Here is a 14,435-nt window from a genome sequence, read left to right as displayed (position 1 = left end):
AAGACCAGGGGACTGTCACCAGCATAGCCCATTCGCTAAGGTGTTAGGCGATCCCTGCCAGCTGGCAGGTGTTTGTTAAGTGCCTCGTATCTGCCAGGCACCGGTCTCGAAGCCAAGCCTGTAACAGCGAGCAAAACTAATAATCTCTGACTCCTGGAGATGTTCTCACAGGATTGTCTGGCGACAAAGGAAAGGTTGAGGGGACCTGATAGGGACAGAGCCATGTGTCAGTGCTGGCAGGATGGCTGGAGACAGCACCTTCACAGAGGCCATAACTGTCCCACAATTTACAGAGGAACAGAGTTCGCCAAGGTGGAGCCATCAGTGTGGGGGACCAGCCCCACACTTATTTACCCGGGGACTCTTGAGGAATGAGGGATAAGAGACTTAATTAGAAATAGAGGGGAGAGAAAACACAGGATAGATGCGGGTGGGCCTGCATCCTTATCCACCGGCCCAGAACTTCATTCCAAAGGTCTGTTTATAACAATGCCAAGGGGTGGAGCAAAAGACCTCCCCCTTGTTAGTTACAGTCAAGTGTAGACCCTTACAAACACCTGGTACCCAGGCCCGTGGTCCAATCAACCTCTTATGCAGTCCTGCTGGGCACAGCCACTAGGAAACCTAGCAGGCTCCAACACATCAGGGCTATACAACTAGTACCCGCAGGATCTGGGGCACCACCCCGGGCTGCTGTCCCCAGAGAGATGCCCTTCCCTTCCCTCCTCACTGCCTCCTCTGGGACTCTGAGTTCTTGGCCTTTTTGTGTACAATGGGATGTTGGTTTTATGGACCACTATGGTCTGTTTTCTTGTCCTTCACCGAGAAGCTCTTTCTCTTGGGTCTTATGGCTGAGTCACAGCCAGTCCGACTTTAGTTTGCAGAGCCCAGGCCCGGAGGTTCCAAGTCCCCTCTGCTGTGACCTTGTAGACAGTGACAACCAGCTTCTCCCCAGGCCTCCTCTGTATGAGGCCATTCTTTCACCTTCTTCCCCGCCCAGGTCCAGGCTGGAAATGTAGCCTTTGAGCTCAGCAGACCCTCCCAGGCTGCAGCAGCCCAGGAGCCGAGGTTGATGCCAAACTGGTACCGAGGAGTCCCACAGCCAGCCTCAGCTGCCAGGTCCCATCCCCCGGGGAGCGTCTAGCCACCACCCCGCTCACACTGCACCCGGGACCTGCTGATTCTGAATCAACCAGGGTGGGAGCCCTGTTCAGTCTGAAGAGGGCCAGTGGTTCTGCAGCATGCTGGGGCTACTGGGAGGATTTCTGGGAGCCGTTCACAACCAGAATCCCAGCCAGTGAAATAAAGCGGGCCCTTAGACTGTGAGACTTAATTTTTTATTACATGTATGTATTTATTGGTGTTGGAGGAGGGGGCTGTGCCATGGCTCCCTGTGGAGGTCAGAGGACAACTTTCAGGAGTCAGTTCTTTCCTCCCACGTGTGGAGCCCAGGGATCGAACTCAGGGGTGTGAGGCTCGGCCACAGGGTCTATCCACAGAGCTCTCGCGACTCCACACTCAGTTCCTCCTTCTGTGTTCTGTGGAACAAGGGTTACTGTCACCAAGTGTTGGGGGACTCTACTAAGTACAGGGATTTTTTATGTGGTTGGTTTGGGGCTTTTTTTTTTTTTTTATGGAGTCTCACTGGGCCTTGGCTGGCCCAGAGCTTGCTATGTAGACCAGGCTGGCCTCAAACTCACAGAGCTCCACCTGTGTCTACCTTCTGCGTGCTGGGACTAAAGGTGTGCGCCACCACAAGTGGTTTAGCTGCAAGATTTAAGGACAGTCTTCTCATCAACTTTTCAAGAGCAGTTTTGTGGATCCCCGGGACTGTCACCATTACCAGGGACCTGCGATAGCTTCTGGGCGTATGGCTGTCACTTACTTAGTCTCCCAAGCGGCTGGTGGCCAGAGGAGAGGTCTCCCTTACTAGAGCCTCTGAAGGTCTCTGGGGAAAGCTGGGAGACTAGGAAAAGGGGAGCCATAACTAAGCCATGCAAGAGTGGGAGCCTCCTTCAGCCTCCCAGGCAGGGCAGGGAGGCAGGGACCTGCACAGATGGGTGGATCCGGACAGTCACAGTGTGCCCTTAGGGCTCTGCTTCACCCTGTGAAAAGGGGAAGTAGAGGCCATCAGTGCAGGACACCCAGTCACCAGTGTCCCTCCAAAACTTCAAGCTTCAAGAATGGTGGCCTGTGTGGACTCTGGCCAAGTGGTCAGACTTAGATACCACCGAGGTCACTTCTAGCCTTGTTAGTTTGGGAACTAGAAATTGCAAGTTCAGGAGTCCAGGCTCAAATGTTCCTCCCTCCCTCCCTCCTTCCTTTCTTTCTTTCCCAAGACAGGGTTTCTCTGTATAACCCTGGCTGTCCTGGAACTCGCTCTGTAGACCAGGCTGGCCTTGAACTCAAGAGATCCGCCTGGCTCTGCCTCCCAAGTGCTGGGTGGGATTAAAGGCGTGCGCCACCACTGCCCAGCTTTAAGAAAATTTCATATGAAAAGGCATTCATGCATGGTTAGATGAAAATGTGGAAATTAAAATGCATTTTCTAGACATCAACACACACGCATGCACGCACACACGAGAGAGAGAGAGAGAGAGAGAGAGAGAGAGAGAGAGAGAGAGAGAGAGAGAGAGAGAGCGCTCTTCTGCAAGACCCTTGCTATCTCCATTTCTCCATTTTACAGTCAGGGCTTGTGGCTCAGGGAGGTTTAAATGCCATCTCAAGGCCCCACAGCTGAGGTCCATTGTCCAAGCCAAATCCACCAGTGTCATACCTGGCCTCTTTCCAACACCTTCAGAACCTTCATAGGTTTTGTTTTTATAAAATAAGGATGCAAAGGGTGCATCGAAAGCATGCTTCTGTATCTGCTTCATATTGTTTCCTTTACAGAAAGCTAGCCCATGCCTGACCTTCCAGGCATCCCAGGGTTCTGTTCTGGAACTTTCTTCTGCCCCCATTCTGTGAATCTGCACCCTGCCCTCCCACCCCCACACATAGCCTGAAGATTCTCATCTGAAAGGAGACAGCGCCCCCTTCTGGGAGCTGCAGAACTCCCAGGCGGGGCCAAGAAGATGGACCACACCAGGGGTGGGATAGACGTTAGTAAAAGAGAAACCAGTTCACACTGTTTTGTGCGTCCCACATGGAGCTCAAGACCAGAAGTCCCTGCTTCCTGGGCCTCTCTTTCCTGTCCCAGACCCCGAAGGTGCTTCCTGGCAGCTTCCCCATGCCTGGGTATCCCAGAGGACAGAGCAGACCGAACAAGGGTTAACCGGCAACCCTCCACCTCCCTCCTCCTGCTTCTGGTCCGCCAGCCTGTTGCTATGGGAACACGGCTAAAAATAAGATGGGCTCTTAAAGCCCAGCCCCATGCTTAGGAGTCAAAACAAACTAATTAAAGCACTTGGGCTAGAATGTGAAGAAAATCACACCCTTTCTCAGGGGCCAGTCTCAGGGATGGAAAGCTCAGGGCCCAGGGATCCTTCCTTGACCTGCAGGACTGGGGTTGACTCTTCACGGCTCACACCCCCACACTCAGGATCCTCCCTGCCAAGCAGTCTCATGACCCTGTCTGACGGAAGCTTTCCTGCTTCATTGTGAGCTCTGCCCCCTCATGGCCCTGCTGCGTGCAGGTAAATGCCCAGTTTGGCATCCTGCCTAGGCTGCTTCTCCGTCTCGGGAAGCCAAGACGGTGGGTGAACAGAGGCCTGAGGCCGCATCAGTCAAATCCTTGAGATCTCAAGATGGCCCACCATGGCTCTGGGTAGCTTCCAACCCTAAGATCCTTGCCGAAAGGTCTCAAGATGGGTGCCTGGTCTCTCTCTGGTTGCTTTCTCTGCACACAGGCTTGGAACATGGAGCGACTGCATGCATGCATCCCTCCTGGTCCATCTGTCCTCAGGCCCATCCTACCCAGACTTCTCTGCTGTTTGTTTTCTAGGACCATCAAGGTGGAGGTGTACGACTGGGATCGTGATGGCAGGTAAGGGTAGGGGGTGAGCGGTGTAGAGGAAGGTGAGGAGATGTAGGGATCCAGGCCCATCTGGGCACTCTGGGAATGAGGGGCCGGGCTCCATGCAGGAGGGTCTGCTGTCACGGTGGCTCCATGGAGGTCCTGCAGGACGGAATGCCTGAGATCCATCCTTTTCCCCTCTACATGGCTGCCAGGAGCCAACCCATGCCCGCACTCTTGCCCCACCGAATTGGGAATGCTCTGCAGTGCCTGTCCTGTGGGACATTGAGCGTTCATGTACACTTTCTTTCTCTGTGTGGCTCGGCACTGGAGGAAGGCCAGGCTGTAGAGGATGAGTTAGTTGAGTGCCAGAGATGCCCCACAGTCTAGCAGAGGCTCACTGGAAACACAGAGAATAGACTTAGGTCTAATTGAGTAACTGTAGGGACAGTGACAGCAGGGTGTCCTGAGGTTCAGGAAGGACAGGCAGTGCCTGAGGAGGGCTGGGTTTGGCCTGCAGGAGGGTGACTTCTGCTTGGCGACCGAGGGGTGAGTATGGCTGGCAATTCCTAGACAGAACAAGAGCATATCTCTCAAAGCAGGAACCCAGAACTCTCACTGTCTCCCCCTTGTCTGTTGAACCAAATGCGGACATACCATCTGGCTTCTAGCGGCCCCTCCTTGCTGGGACGTTACTGAAGGGCGGGCATGGTTGGCATCTCCCAGATCTGATAAGGACTAGGGTGTTGTTCATATTATAAAAGGTGCTGTGCCAGCATAGCTGAGTCAGACCCAAGCCATGGAAGAAGATTCTCCAGTGCTCCCTCTTGCCCGTGTTAATCCCACCCCCATCTTCCCTGACCCTTCCAGACGGCAGGGTCAGCTCCACCATGCTTCCTTCCCTCCCAGCAGACTCTCCATATGCCTCCTTTACCTGGGAGTTTACTCTTCCCTGGCAGACTGGGGAGAGCCACCAGGTGCCACAGGGTCCTACCATCCGGTTCCCATCCCCAGAAGTCCTATAGCGATGAATCTGTTGTCAACACAGTGTGGGGCTTGGGGTGTCGCTCAGTGGTAGGGCCATTGCCTAGCATTTGTGAGACCCTGGGTTCCATCCTGTACTAAAACGAATAAATAGGCTCTCGGGGCTGGTGGATGGCTCCGCGGGGCAGAGGTGCTGGCTGCACCGACTGGGCAGCCTGGGTTCGGTCCCGGCATCCCACATGAAGGCAGACAGAGAGAACCTCCTCCATCAAATTGTCCTCTGCACTCCATACATTTGTGGTTTGAGCACAGACACACACACACACACACACACACACACACACACACACAAATGACCAGTAGAATTAAATAAACTCCCCTCCCCAACCAACGTGGATATATCTATGAAAGTGTCATAATGAAATCCACTACTTTATATAACTTAAGAAATCAAACACACACTACTGTGGGCTCACAGCAGGGCTGGCCCCAGGGACACCCGGGCACTTGCTCCTGCTGGATGCCCCAGCTCGAGTGCTAAGCATTACATTCTAACAAGGACTCAGGGCTGGCGGGAGTGCTGTTTTGTACAAGTCCTTGATGTGTTTAATATAAACGCACTCTGGAAAAGACCCCTGCCACCTGGCTGGATGCCTCAAATGTTAGTGGGAGGGCCGTGCATGTAGTTCAGAGGCAGAGCTCTGGCCTCATGTGTTCAAGACCCAGGATTCCATCCCAGCGCAGAAGGAAGGTTGGGAAAGACCCCACTGTGGTTTCATGCACCTAAAATCGCCACTGCTCAGGAGTCTGAGGTGGGAGGATCAGAGCTGGAAACCAACCTGGGCAATACAATGGGGAGATATCTCAAAATGAATAAATTAATGAGACAAGCATAGAGTGGCCACACCTGTCATCCCAGCACTCTGGAAGTAGAGACCGAGGGACCAGGAGTTCAAGGTCATCCTTGGCTCCACAAGTTCATAACCAAACTGGGATACCCAAGACAATGTCTCCAAAAGCGCAAAATAGAAATCAAATAAATAAAAACAATATTTAAGTGTTATTGAGCTGGGCACAATGGACACACCTTTAGTCCCAGCACTCAGGAGGTATTGGCAGGTAGAGCTCTGTGAGTTCTAGGCTAGCCTGGCCTACATTAGAACGTTTCAGGCCAGCCAGGACTACATAGTGAGGCCCTGTTATTGGAACACCTGTCTCAGCAGGGAGGAGTTAATGAATGCCTTTAAGCCTGCCACCTGAATTTGACAGTTGCTAAATTTCACTCTGTTTGCCTTATCTATATTTTACTAATGTAATTTAAAGGAAATTCCTTCATGGCTTTACCCCTAAATATTTCATTAGACATGTCTGGAAAAATAAGCACATTTCCCCCACGTAACTCTGAATGCCATTATCCCACCTGACATGTTGAGCAGTAATGCTTGACTGCCATCCAACGTTCACTCCGCTGTGACTGTCCCCAAATGCCTTTTCTTGCTAATTCATTTAAGTAAGAATCCAAGCCATCTTGCATTTCCTTCCTCCAGGGCCCTGTCTTCTGCCAAGCGGCTTTCTTGGTCCATGAGTAACAGAGAGCCTTGGAGTGGAGGCCCTGGCAGAATGGGGGCGGGAGCGGGGGAGGCTGTGGGAGAGGCTAGGATGTGCTAAGGCATTCAGAGCCTGGGTCTCCAGCCTCAGCATCGTCTTCCCTTGCAGCCACGACTTCATTGGAGAGTTCACTACCAGCTACCGGGAGCTGGCCCGGGGCCAGAGTCAGTTCAACATCTATGAGGTGAGGTGCACCAGGTGGAGTCTGTTCCCATAAGGGTGCTGGGTCCTAATGGTAAGGACATGGGAGCTCTGAGATGGGCTGGGGACTTCCATGTTGTCTCATAAGGTGGGTTTCATGGTCCCATTTCACAGACCTCCCCCCAGACACACACCCATATACCACACACCCATACACCACCCACACCCACACACCTATACACCACATATACCCACACACTACACACACCTATACACCACACATACCCATATACCACCCACACCCCTATACACCACACATACCCACACACCTATACACCACACACACATACACACACCACTCACACTGCCATACACTACATATATCCACATACCACACACCCACACCCACACCACAAGAAGAGTCTTCAGAGTCAATCCTGAGCACCAGGAAGAAAGAGAAAGGAGTCTCTGAGCTAAGACCTGAGGTCCTGACTTCAGAGAGGCCCCATGTCTTCAGACAAAGTCTTAACCACTGAGCCATCCCTCCAACCTCTACAGCTGCGGTTTTGGGGAAGGACTCTAGCACCATGCATTGCTCTGGGCTGCCTGAGTCCCCCACACCCAGACAAGGCAGATTCTGCCTTTCTCTGGCCTCCTGAGGAGGGCCTTAACAAGTGGATGAAGTGGTTAGCTCTCTTGGAGTTTGCCTTCCAGGGGCTGTGAGATCTTTTTTGTTTGTTTGTTTTGGTTTTTCACGGCAGGGTTTCCCTGTGTAGCCATGGCTGTCCTGAATCTTGTTCTGTAGACCAGGCTGACCTTGAACTCACAGAGATCCGCCTGGCTCTGCCTCCCGAGTGCTGGAATTAAAGGCGTGCGCCACCACCGCCCAGCTGGCTGTGAGATCTTAAGCAAAATGAGAATTGGAAGCGTGGATGGTACAGGCTCCTTTCTAAGGCCAGTCGTTGACGTTGCCTCTTTGTGATCAACAATACACCACGCTGCCACATGGGTAGCCTCGGTGCTGTCCCTGGATGGAGCAGCCAGCCTGAGGACAACAATCAGCTCCCACAGCCTCACAGGCAGCTTTGAACCCCAGGGGTGTTGCTAAGAGGCCAAGTGGGCTCAGGAGGGCCTTGCTAGAGTCAAGACTGTGTGAAAGAAATCTCTCACCAGTCAGCACCCCACCTCCAACCCTGAAGCCACCTTGGCAGGACAATACTTCTAAGCCAGCTGTGTGTGGGCCCCTCCCTGGACCCAGACCCTGCTAAAGCCTGACTCACCTGCCAGGCCTCTTCAAACACGGCCCTCCTCCTGCCGGCCCTGAGAGAGATGTCTCCAGTCTCCAACCCCTCAGGATCATCACAACACTACCTCCTGAGCTTGCCAGTCTCAGTCCACCACCACCCTCTCCATGGTGTGGGCTTTCCTAGCCTCTCCCATCCTCCTTGGTGACCAGAGTGATCTGGGAGTGACTCAGAGGCCTGGCCACAGGCAAGCTGCTCTGAAACCCTGTGCTGCATTGAAATGAGCCCCAACCCACACCCCCACTCTCTAAAGCACCCGCTTTAATGTTAAGGCAGATCTCCACCGGAGCTGGCACTGAGAGGTAGCCTGACCCCCTTGCCGCAGCCTCCAGCCTGTCTGAATACTGCAGCCCTCACCACAGCTGAGCCCTGCTGGCTTGTAGAGGGAGAGTGGGTCCCATCCGTGACTAGAGACACACTACCTGCCTGTCCGGGCCGTGCGCTGCCCTGCTTCCCGCTCAGTCTCTTCTGCCTGCTGAGGTTGCTGTCCTCCTTACAGCCTCATTTCCGTAGCTGCCTCCCCAAGGTCCTCCTCTGCCACTTCTAGTCAGTATCTGTGGTCCCTGCAGACCTCTCAAATGCCCCCTCCAGGAAGCCGCCTCCACCTCTGTAAGTCTGTGCTCATACACCACCCCTCCCCAGGGTGTGCCCGGAGCCCTTCCAAGACCATGAGGTCCTCAGAGGTGGGGGGCATTTGGTTCTGCATCCCCAGTAGCCTGGGGCACAGGAAAGCGGATTTCAGAAACGGAAAGGTAGCCTATTGGAGCGGGCCAGTTCCTTATAGTGTCCCTAGGGGGTGCCGTGGCCCTGTGTAGAACCTGGCAGCCACTTGTGGCTAGAGAGGAGGTTCTGGGGATTCCCAGGAGACCTCAGAATATACAAGGTGCTCGCTCACTGTCCATTCCGATCTGACGCTTTCATGTAAGGAGCGAGCAGCGTTGGAGAGCGGGAATGTGACTACAGGTTAATTTAAAGATAATGGAGAAGACTTCAAAGAAATGTGTCAGACATGGTGGTGTGTGTCTGCTGTAGTCCCGCCGCTCAGGAAGCTGAGGCAGGAGAATTGTGAGTTCAAGGCCAGCCTGGGCTACATGGTGAGACCCTGTCCCAAAAAACAGAAAGCAAAATACAGTGAAACACAGATGATATCAAGAAACCCACACCCACAGCCCCGTTACGTGCTCACGTCCCTCTGCTAAAGGGAGACTGTGGAGCACGTTTGGTTCCCGTTGTTCAAACGCTGCAGCGTGGAGACTGCAACTCTGCCTGGCCGTCTGGGCAGCCAGGAGCCGATGGTGGGGCAGGAGAGGACAGCTCCGTGACCAGAGAGGCCCTTCAGGTGGTTCAACTTCTCAGCCTCGCCCTCAGTCCCACCTGCGCCTTATGCTAGCCCTCCCATGTGAACCTGCCACTCATTCGTCAAGATGACAGCCCTCTTGTTACGCCCCGCTGGCCTGGAGACAGGCTTCTAATCCTGTGTCTACCCAGATGGCTGTGTGACCGTAAGCAAATCACCCGGCATCTCTGTTCTCTGATTTCCTCTGTCTCCAGAAGTGGGTGTCAATTCTTGTTAGACCAGACACGCTGCAGTTACAGACTTATCCAAGGCCCCCCAAGGGAGGCTTGAGCCATGCAGGGGAGGAGAACTGAGTTCAAGAGAGGCCAATTGGTGACGCTGTGCGTGGGGACTGCCTTGCCCTGCTGATGGGACACCAGAGAAAGCCCAGATTCCCCATGCTGCGCTCAGTGTCACTCACCAGGACAAGGTGGCCCTCCTCCCGGCCCCGGGGGTTCTCCAGCATTGGTGACCTCTACAGCTGGGTCCCGGCTGAGGGGCAGCAGCATCCTGACCTCCCACTCTCTCCCCACGTGCTGACAACCATCTACAGACTTTACCAAATGTCAAGGGTGAAGGCTGTCACTAGTAGAGAGCAAAGACGTCCCAAGTCACTACTGAGTCTACTGTGGAGGGCCCTGCCACTGGAGGAGCAGATCTGGTTTGGAAGCTCCCTACTGTGGGTCGGGGTGGCAGCCCAGAGCCAGGCTCAGAGGCTCAGGGCAACCCCTGAGTGCAAGCCCCAAGGGGTATGGGGAAGGCAGAGCTGAGGCAAGAAAGGTGTGTGAGGTGAAAGCATGGCCCAGCCAGCGCAGGCAGGCGTGGGCAGAGCTGTCTTGCAACACGCGGCCGCTTTGGGCGGGCTTGAGGGAATTGGCAGACAAAGCTAAATAAACTGTCCCACTGTGCCGAAGCCTGGGACACAGGGCTAGCGACGACTCCCAGCTTCCAGCCTCCCACAAGGCCTGGCACAGGCCTTCCCCACCTGCAGTCACACCCCGTACCCTGCTAGGCCGGTGCCCAAGCCACACCCAGGGCTGGTGGGAGCCCCGAACCTGCCCTGAATGCTTTCAAACAGTAGCTGCTTTTCTCTATAGGTGATAAACCCCAAAAAGAAAATGAAGAAAAAGAAATACGTCAATTCTGGCACAGTGAGTAACCCCGCCCGCCCACCCATCACAGTGTGTGTTTGTGGGGGGAGCGGACATTGCCCTGAGCTGGGCTGCAGTGCAGAGGTCCGACCCAGGTGAGTGGGTGGCATCCGCCTGGGGGATCTCTGCAGGAAGGAAAAGGAACAGCCGGCATGCTTGTGGGGAATCCCCAGGCAGTGGGCGCCGTGAAAGGCCGATACTGGCGTCTGTCGTGGAGAGGAACTGAGGCTGCAGGCTGGGAAGTGACTCAGTCAAGGTCACACAGTCAGGAGTCAGGCGGGAGTGGGCCCCGCCTTTCATCCGCGTGGGCAGCAGCCGCTGACTCCGCGTAACTGTTACACCAGGGCCAGCGCCGGTCCGTGGCTTGTGGAGGCGGCTCGGCTGGACGTTCCCACGCTTACTCAGCAAACACGTGCTGGGCACTCAGCAGTGTTATGTGGACAAACAACGCAGCCAGGAAATGGCAGACCCAGGTCCCCGGTGCTTGTAATAGGGGTGACAGAAGGCTAATTAGTGTGTGTGTGTGTGTGTGTGTGTGTGTGTACACATCCGTGAAGTGATTGCAGTAGATATGGGGGAAGTGATACCAAATGGAGTAGATAGTAAGACTATGGAGGAAAGCAACTCAGGCCTCAAGAATATCGCACATGCAAAGGTCCTGAGGCAGAGCCCCAGCACTGTCCTAGAGCAAGTGGGTGTGTTTGCTGTGCAAATATACTCTGGCGTCTTTGGTCCGGGCTCCGCCTTGACTGCAGATTCTAATGGTGGCTGTGAAGGATGGAGTATGTTGTAGGCTGTTTCCAGTTGACTGAAAGCCACATGGGAAGAGGTTCAGTGGCTTCTCAGGTGCTTCACACACTGTTCCCCCGGGAAGGGCTCTCTGGGGTGGGGCTTCACACGCTGTTCCCCTGGGTGGGGCTCTCCGGGGCCACAGCACACAGACCTTCTGTCCCTTTCTTCACGTTGAGGGACATCAGCTTAGTCACAGATGAGGGGCTGGAAAAATAGTCAGTTCCACGCCAGTAGGGGCTCCTTGACCTCAGGGACCCCTCCTTTCAGAGACCTCTCTCTCGCTCCTCTCCATGACCCCAAATTCTTTGTGACAGGCTGCCTAGATGAACAAAGAAAGCCATTGCCAAAGTCTCTGAGGGCCAGAAGGCCGGAGGCTTCAACCAGGAGAGGGATCCTGGGTGCCAGGCCCCTGCAGGGAAAAGGCTGCTCAGAGGGTCTTGGGGCTGAAAGGGTGGAGGCTGAATTACACCCCAGAAAGAGAACAGAGACAGGTATGGGAATGGAGAGGTGCCGAGAAGCATGGCGTCCACGCCAGCCAGGGACACAGGCACAGCTGGCCGGCCTACGTCAGGAAGACTCCCCAGCCCTCCACACGGCAGGCCGGGGCTCTGGGGTTTCCCAGGGCCCCCCTTGGAGGATGGCTGGGCACTTAGCCCGGGCCCTGTGCTTCAGCGGTGGGGTTGGCATCACAGTTAAGTGAGATTCTACTAAAGCCCACCACACTCCAACACTCAGAAGGTGGAGGCAGGAGGATCAGAAGTTCAAGGTCATCCTGGGCTAGGTAGCCAGTTTGAGAGCAGCCTGGGCTACGTGAGACCGTGTGTCCGTGTGAAAGTCACAGAGGTTCTGGATCCAGAGCGAAGGTACATGACCTCACTGTGCCTCCTGGCGGCGTCCTCGGAACCTGTTCCCTTGGCTGGAGAATGTGGATAAGGGTCCTTGGTGGGGTTGCCACAGGCGCAGCATGAAGTAACATGGGTAAAGCCGGCCTGGATTGACGATGGCCGCTCTCACAAGACAGTGTGGAGTCACTGCTGGGCTCTCCACTAACCACACCCCCTTTCGTTCCCAGGTCACCCTGCTTTCCTTTGCAGTGGAGTCTGAGAGCACTTTCCTGGACTACATCAAAGGAGGGTGAGAGAAATGCCCCCCCTCCCCACCCCACCCCCGGCCTCCCCAGCCCCGGGGCACGGGAGAGGGCTCCATACTGCACAACCAGAGCACATCCCATGAGGCCCCAGCCGGGCCTGACACTGGGCTCTAAGCAGACTCTGCCCACGCTGAGGACCCCATTCTGAGCCCAGGGGTCCTGCCTGGGTCACGTCAGATCTCTGGGCAGAGGTGAGCCCCGATGGTGGTGGAGACTCCAGGACCAAGAGAGCCAAGGTGTGGGAAGTAGAAAGTGCTCTGGGCAGGGCATCAGGAGATGCAGGTTCTGGGTCCCTGTTTGCCTTGGATTTTCTGAGTTACTATGGTGAGTCATGTTCTCTCTGTGGGTAGCAGGGCCATCCTCAGCACAAGGGTTGTAGTAAGAGGTGAAAAGTTGAGGTGCCTTCCAGCACTGAGCTCCTGATGGGTGTGGGACAGGGACCTGTAAGGAGAGTGAAATCGGGGCAGTCCCAGGGCCAGCAGGTGCCCAACCCGAAGCTGAAAGAGCAGAAGGAACTCTAGGGGTGACCTGCAGGCCAGCACAGCCAGGCGGCCTCCGCTGTGGCCTGATTCCAAGGAGGGGCCTCCCTGGCACACTCCCTGCAGGCAGCTGCCAGGTCAGGGTGTGGGCAGCCGAGAGCCCACAGGTGCAGGCGAGGGATGACTGCACCTGCCTGAGAGACAGGCAGGGCAGCCACCCTACCCGGGGCGGGCGTATCCCAGCCTGGCAGGCACCCGGCTGCCCTGTCTCCGGGGCACAGTGAGACAGCTGTCCTGGGACATTCCTCACTTTCCCATGACACTTCTCCTTCATCTCTTGAACTTGCAGCCCCAAGGTTACAAGCCCTCCTTCTGCCTGCAGAGTACAAACACCCCCCTCCCTCTGAGCACCCAGAGGGCTCCTCTAGCCCTTCTCCGCACAGATCCACTCCCTGTCTTCCCCACCACGACTCCCTTTGCAGAGTTAGGGGTGCAGCTCAGAGGTACAGCACTTTCCTAGCATGCAAAATAAATAAATAAATAAACAAACAAAAAATCCCCAAACCGAAAATTCCATTAAGCAGCCAGCCCTCGTATTCCACTGCACCTGGCAATTTTCAGACAAGCTTCGTTTTGTTCACCCTCTCATTTGCATAGCGCTCCTCATTTACATAGAGGGCGGGGCGAAGGCCTTATCTCCATTCTGCACCCACCTGCGAGGTGGCCTGGCTCCTTTTGTTCCTGGCTAATTAGTAATCCTCCTGTTAGTGCCCCATGGGGCTAAATCCAGATGGAAGCTGAGGAGGCAGGGGGCTGCGGAAGCAGGTCATCAGACCCCTGAAAGAACTCTCTGGAGGGTCTGAGCTAGCCGGTTGACCCCAGGCTATGGGAGTACAGTGAGCGTGTCCAGGTGGGGGGCTGACTGAGGTGTCCGTCTGGGGCAGAGCCCAGAAGGAATAAGAGTGAGGGTGTCTCTGCCTGTGTCACATGAGACCGAGGGGCAGGAGCAGCTTGACTGCAGGAGTTGGTCCCCAATGCTTGCTTGCTTTTCTTTCCTTCTTCTTTTTCTTCCTTCATTTTGTTTTTCGAGGCAGGGTTTCTCTATGTAGCCCTGGCTGCCCTGGAACTCGCTCTGTAGACCAGGCTGGCCTCGAACTCAACAGAGATCCGCCTGCCTCTGCCTCCCGAGTGCTGAGATTAAAGGCGTGCGCCACCATTGCTTTCTGATCTCTTCCTTCCCCCGCGTTTTCAGGACTTTGAGTGGAAGAATAGTTAAGGAACAGCCAGCCTTTCCCCTCATCCTGTTTTTGGAAGACAACCCAGAAGTGTCCCTTGGCTGTAGTCCAGCAAGGCAGAGCCATCCTCCCAAGGATGACTCCTAATCAGGGCTTTTGCTCTCCAGGTGTCTCCCTTCCCCTAACAAAGATGCTGTTATTCTACATGGAGAGATGCCATCCAACAGTCTACTGCTATAGTAAGGAATCCCCGGCCACAGGCTTCACAGTATCCAGTAGTGCTGAGTGCAGCAGTGATTC

General features: G+C 54.9%; 1 protein-coding gene across 5 annotated transcripts in view; it reads left to right on the top strand.

Moving 5' to 3' along the window:
• The window catches only part of Cpne5 (copine 5), a 77,515-nt gene that overhangs the window by 54,458 nt on the left and 8,622 nt on the right, over positions 1 to 14,435 (top strand). For 4 of the 5 annotated variants that reach the window (XM_006983091.3, XM_016001651.3, XM_076558406.1 and 1 more), the window contains 4 exons: positions 3,944 to 3,985; positions 6,656 to 6,731; positions 10,426 to 10,479; positions 12,344 to 12,405. In XM_006983091.3, the coding sequence (XP_006983153.1) occupies positions 3,944 to 3,985; positions 6,656 to 6,731; positions 10,426 to 10,479; positions 12,344 to 12,405 (234 nt within the window). Of the gene's footprint in view, positions 1 to 3,420; positions 3,636 to 3,943; positions 3,986 to 6,655; positions 6,732 to 10,425; positions 10,480 to 12,343; positions 12,406 to 14,435 lie in introns of those variants that run through there. The other variant, XM_016001653.3, reaches the window with a different exon arrangement.

This window comes from Peromyscus maniculatus, chromosome 21 (assembly GCF_049852395.1).
Source record: "Peromyscus maniculatus bairdii isolate BWxNUB_F1_BW_parent chromosome 21, HU_Pman_BW_mat_3.1, whole genome shotgun sequence".
Classification (NCBI taxonomy): domain Eukaryota; kingdom Metazoa; phylum Chordata; class Mammalia; order Rodentia; family Cricetidae; genus Peromyscus; species Peromyscus maniculatus.
This window is presented reverse-complemented; position numbering and strand designations above follow the sequence as displayed.